General features: G+C 33.1%; 1 protein-coding gene across 4 annotated transcripts; it reads right to left on the bottom strand.

Annotated features, from left to right (window-relative positions):
- Positions 1–3,118: 3,118 nt before the first annotated feature.
- On the bottom strand, positions 3,119–15,339 carry LOC131544435 (probable U2 small nuclear ribonucleoprotein A'). Of its 4 annotated transcripts, XM_058782621.1 has the most exons (7): positions 15,211–15,241; positions 13,910–13,974; positions 13,344–13,418; positions 10,393–10,635; positions 5,647–5,829; positions 5,488–5,565; positions 3,119–3,969 (listed from the first exon to the last, which is right to left on the bottom strand). In XM_058782621.1, exons 4-7 carry the CDS (start codon positions 10,602–10,604, stop codon positions 3,825–3,827), a joined length of 618 nt encoding a protein of 205 aa, XP_058638604.1. In that variant the 5' UTR covers positions 10,605–10,635; positions 13,344–13,418; positions 13,910–13,974; positions 15,211–15,241; the 3' UTR covers positions 3,119–3,824. The 4 variants fall into 4 exon arrangements, with proteins under 4 accessions (XP_058638604.1, XP_058638602.1, XP_058638603.1 ...); XM_058782619.1 differs by lacking the exon at positions 13,344–13,418 and having other exon boundaries at positions 15,211–15,331; XM_058782620.1 differs by lacking the exons at positions 13,344–13,418; positions 13,910–13,974 and having other exon boundaries at positions 15,211–15,339.
- Positions 15,340–15,404: the final 65 nt, after the last annotated feature.

Genomic DNA, 15,404 nt, shown 5'->3' with positions numbered 1-15,404 from the left:
CAATCATGGTATACTCACTAAATGAAGTAGTTTAATCCATTTGTATTCTAGTGTCTTTTTTTTTTTTTTACAATTCCCTAACAATAAATAGGTCATACCAGTGACGTCAACTAAAAGCTTCATATGAAATCATGAGATAAATGAGAAAATTTCTGATAACTGAAAAGAAACAGTGGACATGGGCCTTTTTTCATAGATGTTTAGAAAATAGGATGTCATCAGTGTGATTTTTATTTCAAAATAACAGATTTTTGTTAAACGGTAACACCAGTGACACGATTCCAGGGGACCACTGTTTTCATTATATATTTTATAATATTTATTCAGCATTTTGTTTTTTTATGCCATTTATATCATATATTTGATAGTTGTGAATACATTATTGTATTTTAAATGGTAGAAAAACCTGTTTTTGACCTCAAAATAAAGCACTTTCCCTCTGTGCATGGCTGTGGGGACGAGCAGTTTTGTGGTGCTTGGAATTCTTTATAATTAATTATGCCATGGTCTGTCTGAATGCTCGATTCTGATTGGCTGGCAGGTGTTGATTAAATTCGTTTAACTGCACATGTAGTTCCAGGTCAGTTTAATCACGTTCTATATTAATGCGCTTCCTATAAACATTGGTAACCATAGTAACATACAGTTATAGTTGAATAGTAATACAGACGAAAATAACCGTCATTTTTATCGTTCCGGTCAAATATTGCAGCGCAAATATTATTAACATATTTAATATGTGAATGCTGGGAAATGTCCATGGCATAAACGGGATAATCAACGGCTAGCTGTGCATTAAACGATTTGAATTCACCTCCGCTGCGCGTCGGGCGGTTCTTCGCCTCCACGTCTTGCATTCAAATCGTTTAATGCATAGCTAGCGGTTGATTATCCCTTACTTAAAAAACAAATATTGCCATATTGATGGCTCAAGAAGGTGTAATTGTTCAAATAACATATTGTTCCATTTTAAAATATAAAGAAATTGTAACCCTAAAGTGTTTTTCAAGTGTAATATTTCTGTAAAGGCTAGAGCTGTCAAACGATTAATCGCGATTAATCACATACAAAATAAAAGTTTTTGTTTGCATAATATATGTGTGTGTTCTGTGTATATTTATTATGTATATATAAATACACACACATACAGTATATATTTTGAAAATATTTACATGTCTATATTTATATTCATATAATTTATATTATAAATAAATATATTTAATATATAAACATAATTTATTTTTATGAAATATATACATGCATCTGTGTGTATTTATATATACATAATAAATATTCACAGCACACACACACACATATATTATGTAAACAAAAACTTTTATTTTGGATGCGATTAATCGCGATTTATCTTTTTTTTTTAAGCACTAGGCTAGGGACAGAAAAATTGACATTTCCATAGATATGTATTGACAAATAATGACTTTTCTAATTTAATTATTATTTATTTTTTAATTTGTTGCCAGTACCAATGGTAGTCTATAGTAAAATCCAAATTAACCATGGTTTTATTACAAATTAAACCAAAAAAACATGATTACTATAGAATTAAACCATGGTAACCACAAATTAACCATGGTTATGCTACACAAACCATAATTTAACCATGGTATTTGTAGTAATACCATGTGGTTATACAAATGGTAATCAATATGCCAAAAAAAAACCCCCAAAAAAACATGGTTACTACACTTTTACTACAATAAAACCATGGTTAATTTAATTAAATAAACAATTTTAATTTAAAGTTAAAGTTAATTTAATTAAATAAACAATAAATAAACAATTTTATTCTCATGTTGCTATGTCTTTGTTTTCGTAATTTTCACTTTATTCGCCAAATATTATGATTTAATCTTACAATATTTTATTTTGTATATAACTTCCTATTATTAATTTTAGTTTGATTTTTATGTGCAATCATGTATTTGTATGTTTTAGTACTTACTTTTGTATTTCTTCTTCTTTGCAGGTGTGCATATGTGTGTAAGATGCTCTGTTTTTGTTTTTAGGGCGACTTTTTAACATTCTGTGAAGGGTCTACAGATGAAGAATAGCCTTTTTGGCGAATTCTGGCACATTTACAGTCATGTTTATTAATGTGCATTGCCCCTGTGCACAAATAAACTCTCTCTCAGTGAAACTGAAAACAGATTGGCCTACTTTAATCAAAAAAAGAGACATCAGTAAAGGTGTGTAAACTTTTTGAATTAAATGCATGGTCTTCTGGGAACATAAGTATTAAAGGGTATACTAAATGAAAAAAGATCTTTAAACACATTTTACACATCAATTCAAGTTTACAAAAATTAAACATCAAAACACAATTCCTTTCATTTAGTTAAATTATTAAAATTTTGCATGTTCTGCAAGGGGTATATGAGACGTATAAGCAGAACTGTAGCTTAGGATGCTTTTGCAGAGTGCCAGAACCAGAAAATCACCATTTGCTGATTACATTAGGTGCCCATTACAGTTTACATTAGTGTTTAAATGAAATAAATTACAGTAACATACTTTTCGTATGTAACTGTAATTTGTATGTAAGTGTTTAATATTAAAATATATGCAAATGTTAAAACAGTTCCTACACTAAGTTTTGACATTTTGACAGATTGATTATGATATTATATGTATTACGGTAATGATTCAGCGCTTCTGCGCCCATTTCTCTGCTCTGTTATGAATGTGTGTTAAAGGTCATTGTTAGTTCATTACCATTGTAGGCTAATAAACACCACAGAGCATATGTCTTAACATCCGTTTTCATACTTAGCTACATAATTTAGTTAGACTTATCTGATTCATGTGCATGAATCTGGTAGCCTATAAAAGTATAATTTGCAGTCTGTAGAAATGATCCAATTTCAAAACTTCCTGCATTAAATAGGAGCATTAAGCAATTTGATTTCAAGGACATACTGTACAATAAAACGCTCAAACATCACAGCTGAGATAAATATAGTATATGTGGTTCTGTGAAGCGGTTATCAGAGGTTCTGAAGCCAAGAGATATGCCTTATCACAAAAACATATGCGATTTTTATTTGCTATCAATAATCTGTTTTAGCAGCAGCTATAGACTGCAGTGTCATTGGCTTATTGCTTTTTTTAATGGTGGCAACCAATGTTGGGGAAAGTTACTTTTAAAAGTAATGCATTAAAATATTGAGTTATTACCGAAAAAAGTTATTGTTTTAGTTACGTTACTTTTGCATTACTTTTTCTCATCTGGACTGGGCTTGTTTATTTTAATATAAAAAGTTATATTTTTGGCAAAATAACCAAAAAAAATTAAACACAAATGTTATGTTTATCTAAAGTAATTTTTGCTTGCTAGTATGCTTGAATTGGATCATTAAAGGTCAGCAGCAAAGACATTGGACAATACAATGGGAATAAGTACAGAAAGGATATTTGTGTTAGTTAACGTATTTAATTATTGCAGGTTTGCATCATATTCTGAGTTTGCATTTCAATGGTTTATTCATTTTGAGGAATGCTGAATGTGTTTGTACAATTGTTAATTAATTATTCTTCCATTTAATATAGTTTATTAACCCTGGCAGCAAATAACCCTGACAGTTACCGGTTGCACGTTAAAATATTTAAATATTTCTGGTGTCATTTCACATTTATTTGTTGTAACTTCAAATCTGAATTTAAATCTGGTGCATGAGTACATTTCTTTCCTGTCACCAGGCTTTGAAGCTCATGAAGTCTGGAAGGAGTGCTCTGGGTGTTGTGGATTGTAAGTGGCTTGGCTCGTGGTCCGGGTGAAGCGGGTGAAGCAGGTGAAGTGAATAGTGTTAGCGATGAAGCTCCTTCCTCCTCCGGCTGCCTTCTCTGATTCTCTGCATCCGGTAGGTCTTTCGGGCCACTTCACGCTCCTTCTCCTGCACCTCTGTGTCATCCAGCACCTCCAGACTGGGGATCTGACTGATCACATACTGCCTGTCATACACAAATATAGTAGTTAGTGACTATAATATATATATATATATATATATATATATGACCCTGGAGCACAAAACCAGTCATATGTTGCACGGGTATATTTGTAGCAATAGCCAACAATACATTGTATGGGTCAAGATTATCCATTTCTCTTTTATGCCAAAAATCATTAGGATATTAAGCAAAGATCATGTTCCATGAAGATATTTTGTACATTTCCTACCTTAAATATATAAAAACTTAATTTTTGATTAGTAATATGCATTGCTAAGAGCTTCATTTGGACAACTTTAAAGGCGATTTTCTTAATATTTAGATTTTTTTGCACCCTCAGATTCCAGATATTCAAATAGTCGTATATCAGCAAAATATTGTCCTATCATAACAAACCATACATCAATGGAAAGCTTATTTATTCAGAAGTGGTGCATCTCAAATCTCATTTTCAAAAAATTGACTCTTATGACTGGTTTTGTGGTCCAGCGTCACATATAATAGTAGGTAGTATGGACTCTACATATTAGGTTGTTCAGATTGAATATTGAACATAATGGCACAAATACTACAGCACAGCTTGCTTATTAAGATATTTTATTGAGAAATTGTATCGCAAAACATCACCACTAGATGGCAGTACACCCTTTTGAAAGAGAAGTGTGCTTGATTGTGTTGAATGTGCACTTGTAGTGTACTTTAAATCTTGGAAGCACATATTTAAAAAGCTGTGTGTGCAGATAATATAATATTAATTCAATAAAACACCACTTAAAGTGAAACACTTTCATGACTGTTTCTTAGCACACTTAAGTACACTTTTAAAAAGTGATTTTTGTAATAATGTCAAATTAAACATTTAACTTTTAAGTGCATTTTAAATCATCAAGTTTTAATAATCTTTTGTTGGGCCTAAAGAAGTAGCTAGACTTATTTTGAAATGCTTGCTTAGAATTTGAACTGTAGTGCATTATTCAATATTACATTTAAAGTTAGTATATTTTAAATGCACTAAATTGCAGCATCATCATTACAAATGTATTTAAATACATGACAAGTTTCAACAGAAATGAAAATAAAGTATATTTTACTTTTCAGCAGTACTTTAACCATATTTCAAAGACAATAAAAGTAATTATGAAATTACATATAAAGATGCACTTCAGTCATACTTAAGTGGGTCAAAAAGCACTTAGTAATTTAGCTAATTGCAGGTGATATAAATTTAAATTATAATAAATTTTCTTTAATTGTATTTAACATGCAATTACGCATCCAGAAACATTACATTCAGTTCAAACTTAAGTATATTCTTTTAAAGTATATTATTTCCATAACAAATGTTCCTTTGAAAGTATGCTAAAGCATACTTCTTTTTCAAAAGGGTATATATACCATCTGAAGTTTTCAAAACAGATCAAAAGTCCAGGACGAATGTTAACATAGTAAAATGTATATTTTGGCATTATAATACTTACCACATAACTGCAGATTTCATACATCTCTTCTCCTCATGCTTACCTGTAATCCATGTACTGCGTGAGACTGCCTCCATTAAAGTAACTGGGTGCCGCTTCATTGTTCATCATACTGAAAATTCTACAATGAAACCAAACAGATAAATCACTGGAAGTATAGACTGAGTAGTTAATGCATGAGTGAATGGGATTCTGAACTCACTTGATATTTGGGAACTTGCAGCTGATCTCCTCCACAATGATGGGCAGGTTGCTGATTTTGTTCTTGTTGATCCACAGGGTGGTGAGGCTGGGCATGTAGGGGAATTTGACATGTGCGTTGTAGTTATTGCAATCCAGGATGAGTGTGCTGAGCTTCTCCAAACCAGCCAAAAGAGCCGGGTTCCGTTAGCAACTAAATTAAGGGCAATCACATGAAAAGTTACCCTGCACAGTCAGTCAAACCAAAAATGTGACCCTGGACCACAAAACCAGTTATAAGGGTCGATTTTTTAAAATTGAGATTTGTACATTTTTACATGCATGGTTAATTAGCATCGGACAATATTTGGCTGAGATACAACTATTTGAAAATCTGGAATCTGAGGGTGCAAAAAAAATCAAAATATTGAGAAAATCGCGTTTAAAGTTGTCCAAATTAAGTTATTAGCAATGCATATTACTAATCAAAAATTAACTTTTGATATATTTACGGTAGCAAATTTATAAAATATCTTCATGGAACATGATCTTTACTTAATATCCTAATGATTTTTGGCATAAAAGAAAAATCGATAATTTTGACCCATACAGTGTATTGTTGGCTATTGCTGCAAATGTGCTACGTAAGATTGGCTTTGTGCTCCAGGGTCACAAATTATTCAGACATCAGATATAATTTTCGATATTTTTTTACTAGTGGGTGTAGGACACTATAGTTCATTTATGTAAGTGAGGATAGCAAAATAAAATAAACTGTGACATATTATACCCAAAAATACTTCATACAGAGGATAACCAGTAAAACTGATAAATATGGGATCAAAAATTATTCAGACACTTTGACCTGACCATGCTTTGCTTAAAAGCGCTTTGGGAACCCAGAAAAGCGCTATATAAATGTAACAAATTATTATTATTAAGTGTTTTTCTTTAATTGCTAATTTGACCTTTTTACACCACAGACTGAACAAAATGAAGCATTGCTTGGTAATTGCTTGACCTAAATTTGTATTATAGAATTGTGTACTTAAATTTAACCACTGACAGCTATTCAACCTAATTCATTACATACCTTTCTATCAAAGTTATCTGACATTATCAAGATTAATTTATTCTGACACAGTTTAAATCGTCATATTTTATTACCATTTTCTAAAGTATCGAATAAACTGATAATGTGAGAAATGTTGAAGGTGTCTGAATACATTTTGGTTTGACTGTATATCATATCTGTATCATATTTGATAGCCTATGCAAATTTCTAAGGCCTCTAAATGATCAACATGATCAAAACTTTGCTGATAAACCGGTTGAACCCATTCTACTACATGCCTTGTGTCGTCTAAATGATACTAAAAGGCCTTTTAGTGTAATTGTGCAAACATCCACTTTCAGCTCGTGGTTCACGGGTCTTTTTGCTGTGAAATCTTTACTGATTTTTAGAAAGTAAATAGCTTTTAAATTTTTAGTAATATTGATGAACACTGACTGGACTGAAGGAACTTAGGTACACATTTATGGATCATTTTCTAGAAAAACCATGTTAAAAATGTATCGTATATCCATCAGGCTTTTGGGGAACGTTTATTTGTTCATCTCTCAATCATCATCGTATTGCATTGCATTATATGTTAATAAAATGTACAGAGCATTGATCATAAAACTAAGCATTTAAATATCATCTACTAAGACATATTATTGGGAGATATACGCATTTTATGTAAGTATCCACTATACTGTTATAAAGCTCTCATTGATTTATATTATAATCAGAATTTCATTTTACTTCTTGACCATATTAATATCGGCATCTGCACCAAATTGCAAATTTCTACTCAGTTTGTGGCTCTGAATTGAGTGTTACATATCTGTGTGTTGCAAAAGTATGTGAATCTCTAGGATTAGCTGTTAATTTGAAGGTGATATTAGAGTCCATCTGTGCAGAGGTGTTTTCATTCAGTGCAATGACTATCAGGTGTCAATGCCTGCCCTGTTTTATTTAAAGAACAGGGATCTATTAAAGTCTGATCATGTTTGTGGAAGTGAATCATGTCACGAACAAAGGAGATTACTGAGGACCTCGAAAAAAAGAGTTGATGTTGCTCATCAGGCTAGAAAAGGTTACAAAACCATCTCTAAAGAGTTTGGACTCCACAAATCCACGGTCAGACAGATTGTGTACAAATGGAGGAAATTCAGTTCAACGATGGTGTGCATGGCAGAGTTGCAAAAAGAAAGCCACTGCTCTCTAAAAAAGAAAATTGCTGCCCATCTGCAGTTTGCTAAAGATCATGTGGACAAGCCAGAGGACTACTGGAGTGTTTTGAGGACGGATGAGACCAAAATAGAATTATTGGTTTAAATGAGAAGTGCTATGTTCGGAGAAAAGAACACACTGCATTCCAGCTCAAGAATCATATCCCATGTATGAAACATGGTGGTGGTAGTATCATGGCTTGGGCCTGTTTTGCTGCTTCTGGGCCAGGACGGCATGCCATTATTGATGGAAAAATGAATTCTGAATTATACCAGCAAATTCTAAAGGAAAACGTCAGGACATCTGAGTCTCAAGAGAACGTGGGTCATGCAGCAAGACGTTTTACCAAAGAATGGTTAAAGAAGAACAAAATTAATGTTTCGGAACATCAAAGTCCAGACCTTAATCCAATTAAAATGTTGTGGAAGGACCTAAGCAAGCAGTTCATAGGAGGAAACCCACCAACATCACAGAGCTGAAGTGGTTCTGTACTGAGGAATGGACTAAAACTCCTACATGATGCAATTATTGCTGCAAAATGGTGTCACACCAGATACTGAAAGCAAAAATTCACATACTTTTGCAATGCATAGATATGTAACAATGGATCGTTTTTCTCAATAAATAAATGACAAAGAAAATATTTTTGTCTAATTTGTTTGACTGGGTGCTCTTTGTCTACTTTTAGGACTTGTGCGAGAATCTGATGATGTTTTGGGTCATATTTATGCAGAAATATAGAAAATTGTGAAGGGTTCACAAACTTTCAAGCAGCACTGTATATATATGGGATTTTTTAAAATATCCATGAAATGAAGACACCTCAAAATGACAAGAAATTCTATTGTGCCATCTCAGGCTATGTCATTTATTATTTTATGGCTATTTATCTACCTTCATGGTTTTTTGTCAACCCTGTTACTGACACAAGCATTACTAGATACTATAGTTTAATTAGAACTCATACGCCACTGAATGATATAGGCATTAGCTCAATAATATACCGAGGGTGACCTTTAAAACCAATTTTACACAGACAATCTTTAAAAACAGGGTCAAACCTAATCAATGTCATCCCTGTTAAAACATGTCAAAACCTGTTTTTTGTTTTGTTCATCAAACATAGAACATTATAGAAGTGAGAGAGAAACATGCTTGTGTTTTAAGTGCACAGGAATCCTGGTTGACAGGTAATGTAACCTCCTAGAAATTATGTCACTTGAATGTACATTATTTTTCAAGGGTTTTTTGATGAAGGTAACAGGGCTGACACCAAATCAGGGGACACCAATAAAATTATTTATATTTTATAGAAAAGATGCATACTTATACCAAAAACAATGCTTAACAATGAGACTATATTTAGAACAATATGCAAATGTTATTTTTATATCATTTTGCCTTCATTTTGCAAATTAAAAGTCCTGCTGAAAAAGAAAAATCGACTGGCCAAAAGCCTTACCCTTACCAGCATAAATGCTATTTAAATTATTTAAAACAATATTTAATTGACTTTTTTATGTAATACTGATGAAAGCATACATAGTATTGTTATGTTTTTAAATTGCACATTTATTTGTTGTTATATTAGCTAAATCTATGTTTGATAATTTCTTAAAGGGATAGTTCACCCAAAAATGAAAATGTGATGTTTATCTGCTTACCCCCAGGGCATTCAAGATGTAGGTGACTTTGTTTCTTCAGTAGAACACAAACGAAGATTTTAACTCAAACCGTTGCAGTCTGTCAGTCATATAATGCCAGTCAATGGGCACACAATCTTTGAGAGAAAAAAAAACATGCACAGACAAATCCAAATTAAACCTTGCGGCTCGTGACAATACATTGATGCCCTAAGACACGAAACGATCGGTTTGTACGAGAAACAGAACAGAATTAGTATCATTTTTTACCTCTGATAAACCTCAATGTCTGACTTCAACAACATCTGGCGCGTGATGCGTCAACCTGCTCTGGCACATAGATATATATACATAGATGCCTCATTAGCGACTGTTTCTATGGGCTGCGATATGTAAGGATCTACGTATATATCTATGTATATATACATCTATGTTCCAGAGCCGTTGACGCATCACGCACCGGATGTCGTGGATGAGCTCAGGAGAGTTGGACGTTGCCTGTATCAGAGGTAAAAAATTATATAAATGCTGTTCAGTTTCAGGCACAAACCGATCGCTTCGTATCTTAGGACATCAATGTATTGTCACGAGCCACAAGGTTTAATTTGGATTTGCGTGTGCATGTTTTTTTCTCTCTCAAAGATTGTGTGCCCATTGACTGGCATTATATGACTGACAGACTGCAACGGTTGAGTTAAAAATCTTCGTTTGTGTTCTACTGAAGAAACAAAGTTACCTACATCTTGGATGCCCTGGGGGTAAGCAGATAAACATCACATTTTCATTTTTGGGTGAACTATCCCTTTAAGGATGCAAAAGGACAAAGACACACTTCCCCAAAGGATACTCGTCCAGCAAGTTGTAACTGAGGTCCAGAACCTCCAAAGTGTCCTGCTGCTGAAGGATGGTGTTGTAGGGAATCTCCATGAGACTCTGGTAGGCAAAAGAGAGTCTCTGGAGGCCCAGCACCACAGCAGGGCCGCCGGGGGTCGAGGGCCCAGTCTCCATGTCACTGCTCTCACACTCTTCACTGCGGTCGGCAGCCCTCCACCACGGCATCAGGACACATAATGAGCTGATCCACCTCACGCTGTGAAACACATGTTTGATGGTTAGTTTAGGGTTGAGTTACTCTGGTACATGGTCAATTTATGCCAAGAATTCTGGTTACATTTGGTGTAAGTATACTGTAAAAAAAAAAAAGATTTTTCTAAAAAAAATTTTAGGAATACGAATACGTTATATCAAAAAAAAAACAAAAAACTATTTCAGTCTTTTAACTTTTTTATTTTGTGTTTAATTCATTGTGTTACTTCTTTGTGACATTTCTTTCTAATTATTTGTAAAACTTCCTAGTTTTTAAGGGGAAACGGTTTCAAAATACACCCCACACCAACTTTGTTTTTAGAACAACAGCAACAAATCTAATTTAGAGACAAGTACAATATACATGACGCATTTTATATCTCAGCATTATGATTCAAATATATTTTACATTTTCCAATTGCAGTCAGGAGCTCACAAATATCAGAATATTGACACACGTTGTACTAATGAACTGTGTAAAAAATAAAACTGTGTGACAGTCCAAGAAATCAAAATAGTCCCAGATTGGATATTATTTCAATTGTAATATGAACTGATCCATAGGCATGGGGTCGTGTTGGGAAGGTTAAAATCTAATAGGTTACAGATTACAAGTTACCCCTTAAAATGTAATAAGTAGTGTAACTTTTCAATTACTTTAATGTAACTGATTACATTTGATTACTTTTCTAAATTTCTAATGTTTTCAACTGTTAATCATTTTCAAACATGCAGGGTTAACCTTACAGTATACTGAACACTGATTACTGTCAGACTTTCGAAATCCTTCATCACCTGATTTAAGATTATAATATTTTAATTTTAAAGGAGACATTGAATGCAAAATTCACTTTTACATGGTGTTTGGATATAAATGTATCTGCTGTGTGTGGACGCAACCACCCTACAATGATAAAAAAAACTAAACAGTCTTAATTATCAAGTCATTTTTAGCAGTATGATGATAATAAGAGTTATGGAATAAGCATGTTCTAAACTCCCGAAGCATTGGCGTCTCATATTTTAGAGCAGTCTCTGCAATTTATGAAAGAAATTAATTAAATCTGTATGTGGGAGTGTGTTTGAAAAAATCAGATGTAACCTCCTTTGTAATCCTTAACTTTTTCATAAGTAGGCCTAACTCTAATTTAATGACACATTTATTTTTCTCAGTAACCAACTGATTACAATTACTTTTATTTTGTAATTAAATTACATAATTCCGTTACATGTAACTAGTTACTTCCCAACACTCATCAAATCCTAATTAGATTCTGAGAATTAAACGGGAAGTTAAGGCAAGCTACTCAGCGACTTTAAGGACTTTGGAACCGCCTACAGATAAGCGAATGGAATCCACTGTCGTAAATATACCACGGTCGTGATTACAGTGGAAAACTATGCCAAAGTTGTTTTACTGATTTAATGAATCGACAGGCTATCAGCTAGTCTTCAACACGTTTGCCATTAAACATTGGTTTTGGATTTATCTATTTTTAGTGTTCACTCCGGAAAATAAAGTTGTTTTATAAGAGTAATCACGGACGGTTTTTTGACTGTTTTACGCATTTCTCATTGCGGTATCAGCAAACAGTGCGATTGGCTGTCTCACGACTCATAGCCTAAATTCAGTAATGTGTATAAGTTGGCTGTTACACTTCCTCCAATGGCAGAGAAAGTTTTTTAAAATTATTGAATCACTCAAATTCAAAATTTTACAGTAGCCAGGGGTGAACACAAGAAAAAGAGATACAAAATTACAATGAAATAGAAAAACAAAAAATGTAAAAAAAAATTACATAAAAACATGGAAATGTTTACATACATTAATACACTCAACAGCTTTCTTGTTTATTAGATTGTAAATAGATTTTAGGCATTGCTTATCTTCTGATTTCAAAATGAGAAACAATGGTTTATAATCTCCGTACATGCATTTATGTATACTAAACTTTGCCAGCAGCAAAAGTAATAAATAGTGCTGTCAGACGATTAATCGCGATTAATCGCATCCAAAATAAACGTTTTTGTTTACATACTATATACTGTGTATATTTATTATGTATATAAATACACACACATATGTTAGGTTCATATATTAAATATATTTATTTAAATATAAATTATATGAATATAAATATAGACATGTAAATACACATAAATATTTTCAAAATATATACATGCATGTGTGTGTATTTATATATATACATAATGAATATACACAGAACACACACATGTATTATGTAAACAAAAACTCTTATTTTGTAAGCGATTAATCGTTTGACAGCACTAGTGAAAAACTAATCAAATAATATTCCTCATGGAATGACATGTCGTAAGTGAAAAAACCAAACACAACATTTTCAAAACAAAGTTGAATGCTGGGCGTGATATGATCTCTAACGAAATGAGAAGAAATCTGACCAAAAATTGGTTGAGTAAGGACAACTCCAAAATAAATGAAAAAATCGTTTCTGTATGTAGACCACAAAATGTAGCCCACAGGCCAGCGTATCAATATCACAGTTAAATCTGTTTACAAGGAAACAGTCACTGCTTATAAATGAGTTTGAAAGAATTTCTTTGACTTTATTTGTGATTCAATATTTATGAGGTAATTTCCAGATTTTATGCCATTTCATCAACACAGCTATTCCAGAAAGCTACAATAGGAGGTCCAGAGACAACATCTCTTTGAAAAAGGGCCCAAACCTGTCAGTTATTGTGTTTGCCGCGGACCTTGGTATCTCCCAATGATTAACATCTTAAAGCAATCCGCCCTTTTCACTGAATTTCACGGGAAAGAAACACAAAACATTCACCTTATTATGACTCAGTGTACCATCAGAATGAACTGATATGGTTGCAGCCGAATAAAGTAACACAACACCAAGGCCATTGAATTGTATTAATACATTATTAATAGGCTACATTATTGAAATAAATAATATCAGGTGGTGCCTTTAAAATCTGGATCACACTTTAATATTTCTTAAGTGTTTTTTCTTCAGAAATGAACTTTATGGTATTCAAGAATTTCAAGAAAAAGAATTCACCACCATGAAGATCACAAAGAGTTGAAAGAGAAAGCATGATTCATTCAGTGCACATGAAAGATCACATTGGACACTTCAGAATGAGAAAGCATGATGTGAAACTTGTGGGATACATCAGGATTACAGTAAAGAGCAGTCATTTCAATTCAACCTTACGTTTTCATACAGTCACAAGAATTCTGCATTATTTGGCACCGTACAGGTCAGAACTGTAACACTTACCAGGGTTTGCAGCTCCAGCAGCGTCTGTACTGAAGCAGTGAGTGCGTCTGCATATACGACCCTTTCTGCACAAATAAAATACCTTCTTTCATGGCTGGAAATGGGATCACAAGATGGGATAATCACATTGCCTGTTAACCCTTTCCTTGGGGTTTACATGAACGTCGCAGAAAAGTCTAAAATAGGTCAACAGCTTTTCTGAATCAGCTGATGCTAACTGTGCCTGTTTTTAAGCTGACCCTTTTTTAAGATAGATAGATAGATAGATAGATAGATAGATAGATAGATAGATAGATAGATAGATAGATAGATAGATAGATAGATAGATAGATAGATAGATGTGATTCATTTTATTTTTGTTATGAGCTGTGTATGGCACATTAAGGTTGTAATGTTATTCCCTATTTATTGTGTTTCACCAGCTCTGAAGTATTTCTATCAATAAGGTTCCTTCCCATTATGATATTTATTAAGGAGTTACATTATATCATACATGTTATGGCCTGGTTTCACAGACAGGGCTTAGGTTAAACCAGGCAATAGTTCAATTAGGACATTTAAGTAGTTTTTTTAAACACGCCTTAGAAAAAAACCATACTGGTGTGCATCTTGAAACCAAACAAATGCACTGATATATTTTAAGATCAGTTAGTGCAAGTTTCTTTCGGTTGAAACAGCTCAGACTTACATTTTAGTCTGGGACTAGGTCTTGTGAAACCGGAGGTATATGTATGATGGGTAAGTACCATATCCACAAAGCTAGGGCCTGCCTTAAATTTAAACCCAGCTGCAAAATATTAGCTTCGGATCTACATTTATTATTGTCATCACTTCAAAAAGTCTCCTCCAATAATGAAGGACATCCCGCATTATAGAAGTTTTTAAGTCTAAATTGTATTTTTTTTTCTTTTCTTTCTTTTTCTCTCTCCTCTGTATTCCCCCCAAGTTCTATGCTCTATATAGAACTATATTTCTGCAAAAAAAATAAATAAATAAACAAATAAAATAAGAAATAAAATAAAATAAATGGCATGCAACAATACAATATATATATATATATATATATATTCGCAAAAACAAAGAGAAGAAAAAAACGATGTTGTTATTCTAATATCATATTACCCTGATGGAGTTTTGTATGTGTGTATATGGCACTGTTCCCTGTCAACACAGCAGTATTAGTCATGAGATACTTTAACCTATCATGTGTAATGCTCTTTTACCACTTCTATGATTATACAGGTCATCAATATATTTTATGGTGTTGAGAAAATAAAGTGTTGTTTTATAGTCGCATGCACCTGCCGTCTTCAGTGTTTTCCATTTCACTTTACTTTAAAATGAAAATGTCGTCGCCAAGAAACTCCCCTTGTTTTTGTTTACAGTTTTGTTCTAGTCTTCGCTTTCCATATTTGGGTATGATGCAATCCAGTCTCAACCAGACGCTCTTGTCCAAGCCCCGCCCACCGCTGGACTTTCTGGAAACGTAACGAAA

This window comes from Onychostoma macrolepis, chromosome 07 (genome assembly GCF_012432095.1).
Source record: "Onychostoma macrolepis isolate SWU-2019 chromosome 07, ASM1243209v1, whole genome shotgun sequence".
NCBI lineage: Eukaryota > Metazoa > Chordata > Actinopteri > Cypriniformes > Cyprinidae > Onychostoma > Onychostoma macrolepis.
Note: the sequence above shows the minus strand (reverse complement) of the source record. Positions and strands in the feature narration are given on the sequence as shown.